Raw genomic sequence first — 17,101 nt, forward strand, 5'->3', positions numbered from 1 at the left:
CAAGAGTTCAATAGAGTTTTATTTCTGTCGTGGCAGGAGTGGGCTTGGGAAACATTCTGGTTGTTTCGATCTCCTCTAATAGCTGATTTGATAAGCTTCCAACTAAAGTACAATTAGTAAAAAAATTATGATCGGAGGCATAATTAAAATAAAATCTCTCTCCGCTTTCTATCAGATCGTATTCTTTTAATCTTTTTATTGGTTTTATTTTTAATTTCTTCTTAATAAATAGACAGAAGTAAATTTTAAAAATCATCAATAAATATAACAAAATAATGTTTTCCTCGCATGAGTCACCCTTGGCGATTGTTAACAAGTAGAAGGTTTTCAGAATCCACTGTGATTATTTATCTTGAAATTATTATAGTAGAGACACATGTCTGAGTAAAGCTTGAACAAAACATAATTAGGCAACTATCGTCAGGATTGATAACTTCCACGCTATGATGCAGATAACTTAACGAAAATTCTATCTCTAAGATACGATACAATACAATGCCTATTATCCGAAATAATTAAGACTGTACTTCTTGATTTCTTAATGAATCATAACTCTGTGTGTGTGTGTGTGTGTGTGACACGTTCAAATTAAAACATAAGTGTGTTAATTCACATAAATTCTCTCGTTCACGAGGGCCGAGTCCAGAACAAACTATGAAGGAGACATGGGATGGGAGATCGCAAGAGACGTCGAAGCATGCGCTCAAACCTTATGCCATTTTCAAGACAAGGAGTTGCGCCACTTGTTGGCCTGCGGCACCGACCGCTCGGGCATCGGCCGCCCTGCTCCCCATCGGGAGTCTTCCGCCGCGTCATCGTCGGTAGTCCTGAACAACAAAAAAGAACTCCACCGGAAGAACCCCCTCTTCTTCTTCTCGGAAGAAGCGAGCTTATCTATTTGAGCTTGCAAGCCCTGGCAGTGCACTCGGAGCCTAGCAACGTCATCCCTCAGGCCACGAATCTCCTGCTGGTGGGCCAAGACCTCCCTCTTCGACGGGCACCGAGCTGCCGCCGCCTCCGGGTTGGGGCTCCTGGGTCCACCGAAAGACCCGCTCCAGTGCTCCGTCAACCGATGCAGCTTGGTGTGCTCGGAGAAGAGGACTTGAATCGCCGATCGGACGGGGAGGCGCTCGTTCTGTGCTGCATGGAGGGAGGCCTCCGCCGATAGTTTGCGAGCGTCGATGAGACTGCACAGCGTCTTCCTCTCTTGCTTGCTGGTGCTTGGATGGGCCTGGATATATACAGCGACCATTGGTCAGGTGTTGCCGGTGTTTCACTCGCAGTCGCAGACCACCCGAAAATGTTTCCTCACATATTTTTTAGCCCAAAAAATATGACGCTAAGATTGAAACTTTTCTACACACTTGACTTGATTTGGGATTAAAATGTCGTGAAGAAAAATGATGCAGCAATAAGAAAAGAAAAGGGAAAGCCAATGCATATATATATCTCGAATGTGATAAGCGAGCTATAAACATCAACGGAATCAGAGTAACGATGAAGCATGTCAGTGAAAAGAAGTAAAGGCATAATTATGATCTTTGGTCACAGCAACTAATCAAGCACAAGATGTTTTCATGATCTTTCCGTTCTGTATCATTTATACTCCCGTCCATTCCTCCTAAGAAACCTAGAAGCTACTGAAAGGAAATATGACTAATGGAACCCAGTGGAAAGCCATGGGAACTCCAAAGCAAGCTCTTTGTTCCCCCGTGACCTTCTACCCCGATATGCTCACGAGTAGTATCACAGTAAAGATCCGGTGGCGATCTTAAAGGAAGGTGGGTTCATGCATCTTATCGCAACGGGCAGGAAGGTGGAGACACGGATTCCCGAGGCCGTCGCACAGTTAAAAGGTATGGAAACAGAAGGACCACAGGGGTATCGCTTCGAGGCGTACAAACGACAGCAAGCAGAGGCGATGCCCGACCGAGCTTGTCATCTTCATGGTACGTAATCTCCATGTAAAGTAAATAGATGACGAGGGCCCATTCCTGAAGTGCCTTTTGTGCTATTTAGGCATATATCAGGAGTCAGTTGAGAGCTTAAACAGGACAACGTACAGAGAGGGGCACAAAGCGGGGACCGAGTACATTGGCAAACACGACAACCCCTTGTGGAGGCCGGTGGCCTTCACGAAACCAGCTTGAAGTCAAGTGATCAGCTTGAAGATGAAATCCCTGCTGGCTTCGCTTGTCCCAGTTCAGCACAGGCTGGTGGCTGGGAATGTAAAGAAAAGGATGGTTGAGACTAGGAAGGCCTCGGATGCCCCTTGCTGCTGCAAACCCAACGTTGTTTGCATGCCTGCCTCTCCGTCGTCATTTTCCGGCGAAGTTAATTGTTACCACTACATTCATTCTTCTGGACCTCTCTCTGTCCACATACATCTCTGCCCTAGTAGCTCAACCTCCTCTCCCCTCGCTAGATATCGATAGCATGGAAAATTATAAAGTTGTCATCGAGCATCCAGACGATAGCATGTAAGAAGGCACAAGACAAGAACCACCAAATTAATCACACAACACACCGGCTAAAAAGAGTAAGCCTAATACCTCTCTCTCTCTCTCTCTCTCTCTCTCTCTAAAACCTGGCAGGTCCAACACGTCCCCTCATATCTGAAACAGACAGCCGATTTGCACAGGCAAGCAGCGCCAATTGAAAACTGTGCAATGCTGAAAGACATCACATGCACTGGTGGGCTGCTGTGGCCAAAAGCTAAAGAGAAGAAAGCTCACTGCATGCGTGAGCGCTGAGGCAAGCTATCGACGACAGGGATGACACCATATGCATGCCAGGGAACGATTAGTTTCGGACTAGTAAACCAGTCTAAAACAGCACATAGTGACTCCACCCTATCTTTTCCGGGTCGAACTCTTGATTCTTGACTCCACATGAACCCCCAGAATGATAAGATGCTAAGAGTTATAAGAGCCACCTCTCTCTCTCTCTCTCGATCTCTCGTACGTACATTCACACGGAGAGATGTACGAAGCGGCTGTTGCTGACAATTAATTGGTGTTGGGTTTTCACTATATATGTGTATACATATTCTAATTTGACTGACATCAACAGGTACAAGAAGCTCCACTAATCTTGGAGGAGCACACATATTTAGAAGAAGGGCATTTTTTACCATTAGGTTGGTGAGATCAAGAAAAAAATGGAAGAAAAGAATCGCCTAATTTGGTTGGAGGAGAAAAAGTGAAGTTGCAGGAGTGCCACTTACTTTAATAAATGTGTCGACGGCGCGATAGAGGCCATCGTCCATGGCTCGCGCGTGTGCTGGCAACGAGTTTGCGAGCTCCTCAAACTCGGCCACGGTGAGCCCGGCGTCGAGCGCCGCCTCCGCCAGGTATGAGTCCACCAGCTTCGCCACCCTCGCGAGAGCTGCGCCGCTCCTCACCGCCGCACCGCCGTCATCATTATTCCCAGCGAACCTTCGAACCAGCCTCAGCACCAGGCCAACGTCCAGAAGCGTACCACAAGTGTGGCTGAAAGCAGGTATCATCAGCTCCTCGAGCGATGCCTCATCCAGCTGCGCGGCTGCACGGGCCTCGAGCTCCCGCACACACGACGCTGCCGCGCCAACCATGCTCGCCGTGCGTAGCAGCGTAAGCAAGACGTCGCAGGAGACAGAGCGCTTCTCGGTTGGGAGGATGGATGCCAGGGTCTCGATGAAGAATCGTTTCTTGAGCCAGGCGGCCGTGGGACTCTCGGGCGAAGGATCGCCGGCAGCGCGGCCGGAAAGCTCCGGAAGCCAGCGGGAGGAATAGTGGGAGAGAATAGAGCTGAGAAGTTCCGGGCGGTCGCCCTTGGCTTCGATGCCGATGAGGGTCTTGGAGAAGTGGTCCAGCTCTTGGATGCAGGGGTCGTCGAGCCATCTTGGGTGGCCCGCGGTGGGATGGTGGTGGTGGTGATCCTCGTGAACAGGCAGCGGCAGCGGCGGCGGCGGTGTTGGCCCGCTGCTGCGGTTCGGAGAGGGACACGGCGGAGAGGCGGAAATCATCGTTACCGGTTGGATTTGGAGGAGGATGATGGTGGTGGGTGTTGGTACACTACTTGTTTGATTTGAGGTGGAGGCCGACGATGGGATGTTTTCAGGGGACACTTTTGGAATCAGGATTCACGAGAGGTACGATATATAGCGTAGAAAGTGGAAATGAGTGCGACCTTCGATGCGTCTCTTGCCCCAAGTGATATCCTCGTTCAGTGATGGGTAAAAAAAGGATTTTTTATCAAAGAAGACCATATGATTCAGCACTGGTCGTTTCATGTTACAAAACTTTCGATTCAGGATATTGTTTTATTCATCGATGCACGTACTACAATTGTTTTCCATATCGAAACATTCAATATTTTTCTGACAAGTGCAGGTTGGAGTTTCTCCCGTCCGCGCTGCTACCGAATCTAACGGATGGCTTGCTCTGTTCAAAATATAAGGAGCATTCGCCCACTCGGCAACACCAATTCCATGATCGATATGATAATGCACAGCGTCCGAGAACAAATTAGATTATGAACCGCGAGAACGCATGGGTTACAGATTCTTCAAGACTGTTGAGAATCGAAGATAAAGACGGAATAAAGAAGGATATATCCATGAACAGACGGAGATCAGAAAGGTTTGTATGCAGGCGAGACAGATGATAGAAGAAGACAAATAAGGACCACCAATATGCATAGTGTTCCCTTTTGTATTACCTATAGTCTATAAGGTCAATTAGTAATAGCCACCCTTCTCGTCTACCAAAAGCAAAGTCGAAACTTTTCGTTGATGCGTCTTCTGTTATACTTGTTTTCTTCCAGAAGGCAAAGAGCAGTGATTAATCTACCAAATAGCTCCAAGCAGGAACATCTTGTACCAATTTCCAGCTTAGTCTTCTACCCATCTGATCGGCGAAGAATTGCTAACGTTAAAATCCACCAACCGGAGCAAGTCCCCATCCTGATACCCTGAGTCGGAGCTAATGAACAGGTGTGCAGAGGCCACAACTCGAGTCCCCCACCGTCAAGTACCTGTGGAAGCCCAAGTGGAGGAGAGGGTGAAAAGATGGCGAGTGAAATAGTGGAAGATCATCACCTCGCCTCATCATGCAACACACAAGGGGGATGTCTGCCACTCGATCCACTCAACAGTAAATGCAAGAGCAGAGTTCGTGTCAGCTCAGAATCAGTGCAGTCTAAGTGGTTTTCTTTTAGATCAACAACACGACATCAACAATCCATGAGCCTCGGGAAAGCGGCTAATTTGCAAGTACATTTCTATTTATATATCAGAACTATCGATTTTGGGAAAAGGCTAGTAGAGTAAGATATACCGTGGTGTATATCTTGTACTCGTGGTGAAATAAGATATCTCATGTTGACAGAGAAAAGGTTCATGTGGCATGATCGGAGCCATATATGGTTAGATATTGAATATGTTGTACGAATTCCCATCTGCATCTGATTTTTTCGAACCAAAAGTTAATTAGACGACGGCTGTGTTCTATGTGATATGGGAGAATGCTTGAAGGTGTTATGTAGACAATTAATATTAGCACAAGTGATGAAGTTATTTTGATTGGTTTGCCTATGGTATATTGTACCATTTTGTTTTCTCTCGTTCTAACTTTTCTTATCGCAGTCTTTTTCCCAGGCTTACATATCAGAGGGATGTCATCTGATGAGTTCGAGTTGTTGTCTCAACGAGTCGTGATAATGTATCTGAGTTATGCAACATTGTCCCTGTTTTGCAACGAAGAATCAATCAAGATGGCCAAAGCTTGATGCATGACGAACTCTGTTTTCTTTCTTTTCCTTTTCTTTTTGGTTTTTCAGATCATTAGTCGGCTACGTGTGGAAGGCAGAGGATAAGCAATCACTGGTCACTATGCAGTCAGCTTGTTGATAATTAGATCAGTGCAGGAGGATGCCTCAGAGATGTCGAACACCACAAGTTGGAGCATAAAACTTGACGTAGGGGCGTAAGGCAGGAGCATACGGAGAGGGTAGCCAGCTGCGAGCGAGCGAGCGGCAGCATCATCTTCTCCATCGCAAGCCACGAAAGCAGCTGTTACATACAGTTCCATTAGTTATCAATCCAGGGCGAGCAAGCAAATGGTCATGGATGGCCACCGGGAACGGCAGCCTCACTTTGTTTTGGTTCCACTGATGGCACAAGGCCACACGATCCCCATGGTCGATCTGGCGCTGCTCCTTGCTGAACGTGGTGTGCTGGTGAGCTTTATCACGACACCCTTCAACGCGTCACGCATCAAGGACACGGTTCGACGAGCTCAGGACTCCCGCCTTCCAATCCGATTCGTCGAGCTCCACTTCCCCTGCCAAGAAGCAGGCTTACCCGAGGGATGCGAGAACATTGATGTCTTGCCTGCACCAGAACTGTTGCTGAACTTCTTTGAAGCGACCCGTCTTCTTCAGCAGCCGCTTGAACAGTATCTCAGTGAACCGCAACAGCCCTGCCCGAGTGTCATCATTTCTGATTTCTGTCACCCTTGGACGCGGAAGATTGCTCGTCGTCTTCGAGTTCCGCGTCTCACCTTCTTCAGTGTTTGCTGCTTCACCCTCCTATGCCATTTCAACATCTCGCACGACAAAGTCTATGATAGGATTGCAGACGACGACGAACCTTTTGTGGTGCCCGGCTTGACGGAGAAGATTGAGGTCACAAAGTCTCAAGCACCAGGATTCTTTCCCAGATCTTTCTTCGGGGAGATGTCAAATGATGTGGAAGATGCCGAGTTCACAGCAGACGGCATCGTGGTGAACAGCTTTGAAGGTTTAGAGAAATCATACATCGAGGGCTACCAAAAGGCCATGGGAAAGAAAGTATGGACGGTAGGACCGCTGTTCCTCAACAACAGGAGCATGACTGATCTGGCTCTAAGGGGGGACAAGGCATCGATTGACGCCAGCCGATGCTTGAGTTGGTTGGACACTATGAAGCCCAGGTCTGTCCTGTATGTATGTTTCGGTAGCCTAGCGCGGTTAGAACCTTCCCAAGCAATGGAGATTGGGTTGGGGCTGGAGGCATCTAACCACGCATTTGTTTGGGTGATCAAGGCCAGCGAGGAATCTGAAGAGAGGGTGGAGGAATGGCTGTCGGGAGGATTCCAAGAGAGGGTCAGTTCCAGGGCGCTCATAGTCAAAGGGTGGGCGCCGCAGGCCATGATCCTGTCCCACCCGGCGATCGGTGGCTTCATGACGCACTGCGGCTGGAACTCGACGTTGGAGGGGGTAACGGCAGGCGTGCCCATGATAACGTGGCCTCACTTTGCGGACCAATTCCTCAACGAAAGGATGGTGGTTGATGTCTTGAAGGTTGGAGTGTCTGTTGGGGTCAAGCGACCATCCTTCCGAACATTTGATCAGCAGAGTCGATTGCCGGTGCAGAGGGATGATATCGAGAGATGTGTGAGGAGTTTAATGGATGAAGGTAGGAATGGCGAGGAAAGGAGAAAGAGGGCCAAGGAGTTGGGGGAGAAGGCTGAGGCGGCCATGAAACAAGCTGGTTCATCTTATTCTAACATCACACGCCTCATCGAATGTTTCTCAACCAGTGCTTAATTACGTGTGCGCCGAGCCGGCCATATTTTATATTTGCATATATACACATGTATACCCTAAGGGGTTCTCGTCATTATGTTTGACTAATTATACATTATCCATTTTAATTAGTTATCTTTAATATTTCAGTTTTTATATTTTCAAAAATTATATTAAAATTTCTATAATTATGAAAGTGAAATATTTAATCTTATATTTCTTCACATATGTTGTTATATGTAAAAATATAACCATTTAAATATCACACGTGTTGTTATATATAAAAAATATTAAAATAAGATTAAAATGATAATTTTATAGGTTAAAAATCAGGATAGAAAGAGGGTTTCATTAGGAAATGAAGTGATGCAGTATTGTTCAATTGCTTAACCTTTTTTCCTTTAATCTTATGAGGTTTTATTGAGAAATGATATTAGAAATGATCTTTTTCTCTCACTTGTGATCTTGTCTCCTTCTCATCCGTTGAAGCAAAAGAAGGAAAACGCTTTCACATAGAAGAAATTAATATCGATGAGAATAGCACTATAAAATTATCTTTTTAACCCTATTTTAACGTCACTTTTTTTGTACGTGACAATAACTTACTGTATTTCTATTAGTAAAATAGACGATGTGAAGAGAAATATAATTAAATATTTTATTTTTAATAAATATAGAGATCTCGATATAACTTTTAAAATATAAAGATCGGGATGCTAAAGATAATTATAGAAGATAATACATAATTAGTCATCTTCTATACATAGAATAGGTTAAAAAAACATCTGATGATTGGAAACATCCTTTCCCTTAATTATTTCAGGTTCCACCATCATGTTATTGGAGAAAACTTTTCCATATCACTTTATGATTCTAGGTATATACTCTTTAAAAAATTTTAATGTTATGTATTTTTTAATAGAATTATAATATTTTTGACATCTCTCAAAGAACATTATAAACCTATATAAAATATTATAACTGAGGCATATACATCTCTCAGCTGACTGCACGTGCTCGGCGGCCGCCCGCACAGTCCTGCGCCCACCGAGCCTGTGTGTTTCAAATGAGAAATCATGTTCATATGATTCAGAAGTCAATGTAATGCTAGGTGCGGTGAAGCAGCCGTCACAACATGGATGACTGATTCGACGGCTGCTCGCAACTTCGTTGTCACGTGTAAGAGCGGCAAAGCATGCTGACGACGGTTGACGCTTCATTTTGCAGTTGCTGTGGAAGAGGACGAAGAACAGACACGAGACTGGATGCAGTCCAACCTGCGCAATGCGCAAAAGTCCACGGAATCGACAAAAATATGTGTGTAGAAAACGTACGGTGAGTTGCCAGTGGCTGATGTCTTCTCCCTTCCAATCCACCAAGCAAGCATCAGGAAAAACCTTATCACCTCAAGGAAGGGGAACCGAATCATCGATCATGGATGGTCACCGTGAAGGGATGCCTCATTTTGTTCTGGTTCCGCTGATGACACAAGGCCACATGATTCCCATGACTGATCTGGCGCTGCTCCTCGCTGACCGTGGTGTGCTCGTCAGCTTCATCACGACGCCTTGCAACGCAGCACGCATCAAGGACACCAGTCACCGGGCTCGGGACTCCGGCCTTCCCATCCGGTTCGTTGAGCTCCCGTTCCCCGGCGCAGAAGAAGGCTTAGCGGAGGGATGGGAGAACATCGATGACTTGCCAAGGGCAGAGCTCTACATAAATTTCTACAGGGCGACTTATCTTCTTCAACAGCCGCTTGAACTGTATCTGCAGGGTCAGCAGCAGCCGTACCCGAGCGTGATCATTTCCGACTTTTGTCACCCTTGGACGCTGAAGGTCGCTCGTAATCTTCGAATTCCGCGCGTCACGTTCTTCAGTATGCCCTGCTTCACCCTCTTGTGCACCTTCAATATCTGGCGCTACAAGGTCTATGAGAGGATCGCCGACGAGCACCAGCCTTTCACGGTGCCAGGCTTGAGGGAGAAGATCGAGGTGACTCGGGCTCAAGCGTCAGAGTTCTTTCCCGGACCAATCTTCGAAAACATAGCAAAAGACGTGCGAGAAGCTGAGTTCGCAGCGGATGGCATAGTGGTGAACAGCTTTCAAGACTTAGAACATGCATACATCGAGGGATACCAGGAGGCCATGGGGAAGAAAGTATGGACCACGGGGCCATTGTTCCTCCGCAGCAGGAGCGTCGCTGACATGGCTATAAGGGGAAGAAAGGCATCAATCGACGTTGATCACTGCCTGAGTTGGCTGGGCACCATGAAGCCGAGGTCGGTTCTTTATGTGGGTTTTGGAAGCCTCACACGAACAGAGCCTTCCCAACTGATGGACATTGGATTGGGGCTGGAGGCATCTGATCACCCGTTTATTTGGGTGATGAGGTACAGCGAAGAGTCTGCAGAGAAGATCGAGCCATGGCTGGCCGGAGGATTTGAAGAGAGGGTCGGTTCCAGGGCGCTCATAATCAAGGGGTGGGCACCGCAACTCATGATCCTATCCCACCCAGCGATCGGAGGATTCTTGACGCACTGCGGCTGGAACTCCACCTTGGAGGCCATCTCGGCAGGCATACCCATGATCACATGGCCACACTTCACCGACCAATTCCTGAACGAAAGAATGATCGTGGATGTGTTGAAGATTGGAGTGCCTGTTGGGGTAAAAGAACCAAATTTCATAGGAATGCAGAGGAGTGAAACATTGGTCTCGAGGAACGATGTGGAGAGGTCTGTGAGGAGTCTAATGGATGAAGGGAAGGAAGGCGAAGAAAGGAGGCAGAGGGCCGAGCGACTGGGAGAGAAGGCTAACGCCGCCATGAAAGAAGGGCGGGGTTCATCTCATTCGAATGTCACACGCTTGATCGAGCACTTCTCGGCCAATGCAACTGTCTAAGTATGCAACACGCATGAAGGTATATGGTCATTGAATTGGCATCCTTTGATTAGGTGGTTTGACCTTAGTAGACGTGTTAATAGAATTGTAAAACGGTTGCTTGGATGATTGCACAACTTGTATTTACGGGACTAAAATGGTTATAAAAGTTAACTAAAACATGATACTACAAAGTCAATGGTAAGTTTTCTATATGTTGTGGAAAGTATGAACAAAATAAAAAATTATTAACATACACAAATATTACATCAAACAATCCATGTACATATTTGTTTGTGACATTCACTTCACTTATTTTTTTTATGTTCTCGTTGAAGCTTTTGCTGAATCATTAATCATTTGCTCCAATTCTAACATATCTCTTAGCTCCCAATTGTTCTTTGTCGCTATGTTAAGTAGTCGAACTTAGCTCAACCAATACTGCTTCAGCTCATCAATAACTCTAGTGACTTTGACATGAGGTAGGTCGATTATGTTGATCTTTGTTCGTTTATACGGATCTCTCAAATGAAGAAAAATATCTTCCTTATTGTGCGCCAATTTCTTAAACGTCTTGCGTCACTTAAACTAAGTGGATATTTGTCGGAGCTTTAACGAGCATTATCTTGTAGACTTTAATGTTTTTTTTTAGGTCTTTTATCCATAAAATTGATCGATCGAATTTTCTTCTACTTAGTTGTCGCCTCTAAGTATGTTCGCATTGTTTTTATTTTTTATTACTATTATATTGAAAAATAAAATGAATGATCTACTTCTAATAGAATCAATTATCATTGGTGAAGATTTAACAATCATTATCTTTTATTGAGTCTCTTCAAAGGGTCTTTAAACATATGTAAGACTGAACAAATAAGAGAATTGAAGTATTTGATTTCGCTTATTCTTTTAAAAGTTAAGAAAACAAATATTACTTGACTTCACTCACCTCAAAGACTATACTTCATATATCAAGCTAGTTATTACTTGCTCTTTACTTATATTTTTATTTTTTAAGTATCTAAAATATTTACACTCCTTGCATTGAATAAACTACTATAATTTGTATCCTCATTGTCATCAAACTTAGAAAATAAAAAAAATATAAAAAATAAAAATTTATTTCGACTTAGGATAAATCTTTAATAGTTTTGATGGCCCATGAGATTATACCATCTCAAATAGTTTTTGTTGCCTATGTCTCGATTATGGTTTTTAACTTTTTGAGGGGGAAAAAATCAGAAAAAGAATTAGTGTGGTCGATCGATATCCTGTCTAACCACAAACTGCTCCGACAAAGAGTATGTTGCTAACTGTATGGATGCCGGCTGCAACTATATTGCTTCATTAATTCACAAGTAATTCAACCACAGCATGCATGAATTTGCCGAACGTAGAGTGACGAGCATTATGTGCAGCCTAGCAGCTTTATATGGATGAGCCCACACAGAGAAATCAGTCAGCAAATACATAACTTGCTGTTCGGACCCATAATACTGAAAATATATATTTGATCCAAGAATTTAGCTACATGTGCAAGCTTATTTACCTCATCAGATCAGATAAGCAGTCATCCTAGATTTCCAAAAGTAGTACATTGTAACCAGCGAAAAGACTCTGGCAAAGTGATTAGGATATGCTGGTCACAGGTGCCACGAACATTTTAGTCATCCAAAAACAGAACTGAAAAATCTCTATAAATCATAAGCAAGGGTTTAGTCATAATCATCAGCATAATTACACCAAAATAACTAATGAACTTGCCAAAACCTTTATCATGATGCCATGATTGTCAATCTATAGCATGTACCTGAAATGAAGCTTGAAGAAGTAGGAAAAAACTGACAGTTTGGCTTAATCCTTGGAGGATTTGTTAATAAGAGACTTGTGGATGTGAGGTATCACGCCTCCTCCGGCAATTGTTCCCTTGATGAGGGTATCCAGCTCTTCATCCCCCCTGATTGCGAGCTGCAAATGCCTCGGAGTAATGCGCTTCACTTTTAGATCCTTGCTAGCATTACCAGCCAGTTCTAACACCTCTGCAGTTAGATACTCTAAAATGGCGGCAAGGTAAACAGCAGCTGTCGCCCCCACTCTTCCGTGTGCTGCAACTCGAGACTTCAGCAAACGGTGTACACGTCCAACTGGAAACTGCAAATATATAGTTTACCAGAAGCTTGGTTATACGGGACACAAGACCTGAGTGCGATGTCCATAACAATCATCCTTGTTTGGATCATTTAATAGAAATAGGTCATTCCACCATAGTCAAACAAAAAATCAAGCATCTAACTACCACAATAAATATTTGTTTACACAAATCATTTAGTTTTGAAGTCAATCCACATTATTCTTCTAGATATCAGTACAACAATAATAAAATGTAAACTGATTCCACATAACTTACTTTTCTGTGAAGCCAATATTATGGGTTCATTGCTAATTTATGATGTCAAGGCTTGTCAGTTTATGACTTGGAATTAAGAACTTTGCCGTGGAACAGCTGTTATGTCACGATACATGAGTTATATTCAATATCATTTTGTCAAAAACACAGACTTTTGTGTTCGTCATTTCCAATTCATCGGAGAAAATTTATGTTACTTGCATGTTTCTGATTCCGTCAGTTTTATTCTGTAGAACCAAAGAGGTTTCGAAATACACCTTTACATTCTTTTCTTGCAGCACGAAATTAGGATGCAACTACGACAGGATGAAGGATGTCTGGTGAATGCTAAACGTACACACACAGGTATGTTTACCACACTTCAATTTGCTCCTGCGTGGGATGGATTAATCGTTTTCACCTTTAAAAGGCCTTAACATTCATTGTTTTCGAGGATGGGGGCACAAGTGGGCAGCCTCGTCCTATACGAGTTATGTTACATTCTTCATCATAATGAGTAATTAATAAATAAAGACAATTTTGGTATTGAATATTTGGGCCTGATATCGAAAGGAGTACAATATTTTCAGATCAGAAGGTTTTCTTTGCAGGAAACTAAATCAAGAAGAAAACAGGCTTGTAGGAATTCTGAAGTAACAGCTTGCATGAGAAGAGTGATTTTGTAAATCATGGAAAATCTTGGTGGAAGAAGAAATAAATACGTTGGCTAGACCAAGAAATAGTGTATGAGCCAGATCCAAAAATAAACAAAGAAGCAACTTCTGGTCTCTACTAGAACAGCAGAGTTATTGTTAAGGTCTGAGGTCATCCAAAATCTTGCATCTGGTCCAACTTTTCTTTTGAGCAAAAAAACATCTGGTGCATACTAGCATGTTACTCTGTTGATTACAATCAAGGACTACAGCAGTGTGCCAGGCAGATTAATAACAAGTGCTACAGAATGAACTCGCACCTACATGCATGCAGTATTATCCAAAAGACAAAAAAGCAACTATTGTAACCCTGATCTTGTGACATAACGATAATGCAGTATTGATGCCTATTTCTCAGTAAAATGAGGCAGGGAAGGGAGGGAATCTTGCTGGAAAGACCAATGCATTTTTTGGTATAATATTGGAAGTTATATTACTAAAAAGCGACAGAAACACCGTCTGTCTTTTCATAAATAAATCGACTAAAATTTCTATATGAAAGCACAAGTTGAGACTCTGAACCAACAGCAAGATGTACCAAATTGTCATCTGTTTTGATGCTTTTGCTTTGATTCGTCACACGATCCTGCTGCCTACTAAAACAGAATGACCATATGGATTTTGCAAAACAGGGACCGTAACTTCTGACCTTTTGATACTAAAATGCTTATAGGTCCCTGTTGAAAATTGTGATTTATGCAAAACTTACTTTGTTGGAAAATAGACTCTCAGATCTTTCTTTTGATACCTGGAATGAAATATTTGGAATCCAAACACTTGCCCTTGAAACCAATCCTAGGAATTCTGCAAAATAAAGATTTTGTTCTTGGACCTTTGGTTTCCAAATTATTTATAACTCTCCGTCGGAAACTTTGATTCGTATGAAACTTGTTTTATCTGAAAGTAGATTGAAATATCTTTCCAATGATACCTTTCTTGAGTGAATTAGGGCATAATCGATAGTTTGAATTATTTATTCAATGCACCTCTCAAATTCTATGAGAAATCGAGTTTTGGTCGATTTCGCATATTCTCGTTTTATTCCCTATGGAAATTGATTTCATCTAACATTATTTCTTCAAATGAGCTTTATATTATTGATTTGAATTATGATATTCTCTTGTCCTTAAACTATTTGTATTCTTGAAACCTATTATGTAAAGTTTATATTGTATTGCATTATTTCATATGGACACATGTACGTTCCATTGTTCCGCATGTGCTTTCGATATGTGCCAAAGTCCTTGTATGCTCTTATCTTTATTTCCTTTCAAATTTGAATGCATTTACGAAAATGTCTTAAATTATATAAAGAACAATGACAGAGCAGAGACATCCATGCCGTCTAATTTGCACAAAATAACCCTCCAAATCCTATTAATGTTGCATGACCCACGTATCGCTCTATACAGAAGGCGAAAGCAGCTCCGAGATCCAAATCTAGGAGCCAAGAACACCTTTCTCAGACGACCATCGCTCTTTCACATAAAAAAAAATCCATCTGCATAGAATTTTCCGAAATGTTCCTCGTAACACGTTGAGGAGATCACGGTGGGATCACACCCCAATTTTTTTCACCAGACCAGAATCCAATTATCGAGATTACTTCCTCCTATCGATGGTGTTTAGGACAGTCGCAAAACATCGAACAAGATCCATAGGCAATCCAATAGCAACCAAACAAACGGCTGCTTTGGAATTCAAACAAGAAACGGGAAAGGATGGGGAGCACACCTGGAGACCAGCACGATGAGAGCGGGAGATGGCCTTCTTCTTGTCCTTGTCCTTGTTCGAGTTGGGGACCGAAGTCCTAGCCGTGATGAGGCCCTTAGCGCCTTTTCCAGACATTTTGCCGGGCGAGAAATCGCTCGAAGGGGAGGTCGAGGAGGAGGATGGAGGAGATAGAGAGGAGTGGGGGTGGGTGTCTATGGTATATCACGGTGGAAGCGAAGCGAAGGCAGCGGCCGGCGAGAGAGAGAGAGAGAGAGAGAGAGGCGGAATGCCAAAATAGCCACGCCTACGGCTGACCGCCCCACCCAAACATCCGACGGTGGTGTGAGACGACCGCGATGTTATCCAACGATCGTTCGCACCGAGTCTACGTGGTAACGCCACCCCTTCATTTTAGGATCCCTTCCCATATTTTATTTACAGATAATATATTTTTTAATAAATATTTTAATTATTTTGTCTATGTGGCATCAGCTGGTCAGATAATATATTTTAATTAATAAATAATTTAAAATATGTAAATACAATTTATATACGAAATAATATTTTAAAAATATATATCAATAACTATTAGTTAATACGAGTCATTCAAAATTCAAACAAGTCAACTAATTGATGGTCTTTTAACAAAATCGATTGAAAAGCAATGATGAAAGTATTACTATCTCATCTAATCGTGGATTATCACTTAGATGATAGCATGCATTTAACAACTCGCACCCTTCCCTTATAGTCATCAGTAGCACAATCCTTTGTCCCCTGCCACCTCGATCTTTGGAAGGGCCACACGAACTATCTGTAAGGTGCATTAACCTCCGGCAGCAAGCAAGATTCATCTCTCACTTTTCCCTTTTTATAAGCAACCTATCACCCTCACCAATCATTATTTCGAGAAGGCTGGTACGCATGAACAAAGAGAGTATTAATCCCAAGCGACGTAGCCTAGTTCCCCTATGTTTGGTACAAGCGATTATCTTCTATTTATCCCAAACAAGTTCCAACCTTAATAAACAATACTATTATAGTTGTCCTTCGTTGACGTCGCTCTTAGAGAGACGTGTTCATCAGCCCTTGACATAAATGAGCTCTTAAATGATATATGAGCTCTCGGGAATCAGTCGTCGATCGCACTCCATTAATTGCTTAGGTATAAAAGATTGCTTAGGTATAAAAGCCAGCCCCAAGGCTTAAAGGGGCAAGTACATCTATAATTTTTTACCTCTCAACTAATTTTATCATCGGAGGGATCGTGTCGAAAACTTTCCCCGATGCTGACCGCTTATGCAGGGATCTTGACAAGTCTAAAGCACACTTAGGGACAATACCAAAACTCACCTCTAGCAAATAAGCAATGTCTCGAAATCGTACCAACCGAACTCGTTTCCCACCCAACGTGGGTTTCTTATACGAGCTTACACTATTAAGACTGAACCAAACCGTATCGACTCTACGATCAACGATGCAACAAAAGACCCAAATGCTTTCTATTTACTTCTAATATTCGGAAGGATAAGAAATCTCGGACTGAATCGGATGGGATGCATCGTTATACCATTTTGGCTTAGTTCGATTGATTAGACTGTGATTTCGACAACCGATTTCAATCGATAAAGAACTGAAGAACTCAGAGGATGCAGTCGTGAGCAACAAAAGTGGCAGAGACCACTTGATCCAGATAAGCATATAGAACTGGACTACTACATTCATGGGCTTCGGCAAAAAGAAAAGGTAATACAAAGGTCATGTACCTCCGATTAAGTTGTTTCAAGCTGATATTAGCATTATGCATCCATTTTCTTTGAATAACTTATTGTGTCCAAATGGTGTTAATCTTGTTCGCCGT

The 17,101-nt window shown here is 43.1% G+C and overlaps 4 protein-coding genes across 4 annotated transcripts; 2 read left to right on the forward strand and 2 right to left on the reverse strand.

The window, feature by feature from the left end:
• Positions 1-596: 596 nt before the first annotated feature.
• LOC135625146 (root phototropism protein 3-like) lies at positions 597-4,094 on the reverse strand. Its single transcript, XM_065129517.1, has 2 exons — positions 3,227-4,094; positions 597-1,231 (listed from the first exon to the last, which is right to left on the reverse strand). The coding sequence occupies exons 1-2, from the start codon at positions 4,004-4,006 to the stop codon at positions 722-724; spliced, it is 1,290 nt and encodes a 429-aa protein (XP_064985589.1). The 5' UTR covers positions 4,007-4,094; the 3' UTR covers positions 597-721.
• A 1,605-nt stretch (positions 4,095-5,699) lies between these two features.
• LOC135625479 (UDP-glycosyltransferase 73C11-like) lies at positions 5,700-7,706 on the forward strand. The gene has a single exon (XM_065130349.1). It carries the CDS (start codon positions 6,100-6,102, stop codon positions 7,567-7,569), a length of 1,470 nt encoding a protein of 489 aa, XP_064986421.1. The 5' UTR covers positions 5,700-6,099; the 3' UTR covers positions 7,570-7,706.
• A 1,160-nt stretch (positions 7,707-8,866) lies between these two features.
• LOC135625147 (UDP-glycosyltransferase 73C5-like) lies at positions 8,867-13,367 on the forward strand. The gene is made up of 2 exons (XM_065129518.1): positions 8,867-10,471; positions 13,114-13,367. The coding sequence occupies exon 1, from the start codon at positions 8,902-8,904 to the stop codon at positions 10,450-10,452; it is 1,551 nt and encodes a 516-aa protein (XP_064985590.1). The 5' UTR covers positions 8,867-8,901; the 3' UTR covers positions 10,453-10,471; positions 13,114-13,367.
• LOC135625148 (histone H2A variant 1-like) lies at positions 12,099-15,594 on the reverse strand. Its single transcript, XM_065129519.1, has 2 exons — positions 15,262-15,594; positions 12,099-12,579 (listed from the first exon to the last, which is right to left on the reverse strand). The coding sequence occupies exons 1-2, from the start codon at positions 15,373-15,375 to the stop codon at positions 12,283-12,285; spliced, it is 411 nt and encodes a 136-aa protein (XP_064985591.1). The 5' UTR covers positions 15,376-15,594; the 3' UTR covers positions 12,099-12,282.
• Positions 15,595-17,101: the final 1,507 nt, after the last annotated feature.

Source organism: Musa acuminata, chromosome BXJ2-10 (genome assembly GCF_036884655.1).
Source record: "Musa acuminata AAA Group cultivar baxijiao chromosome BXJ2-10, Cavendish_Baxijiao_AAA, whole genome shotgun sequence".
Classification (NCBI taxonomy): Eukaryota; Viridiplantae; Streptophyta; class Magnoliopsida; order Zingiberales; family Musaceae; genus Musa; species Musa acuminata.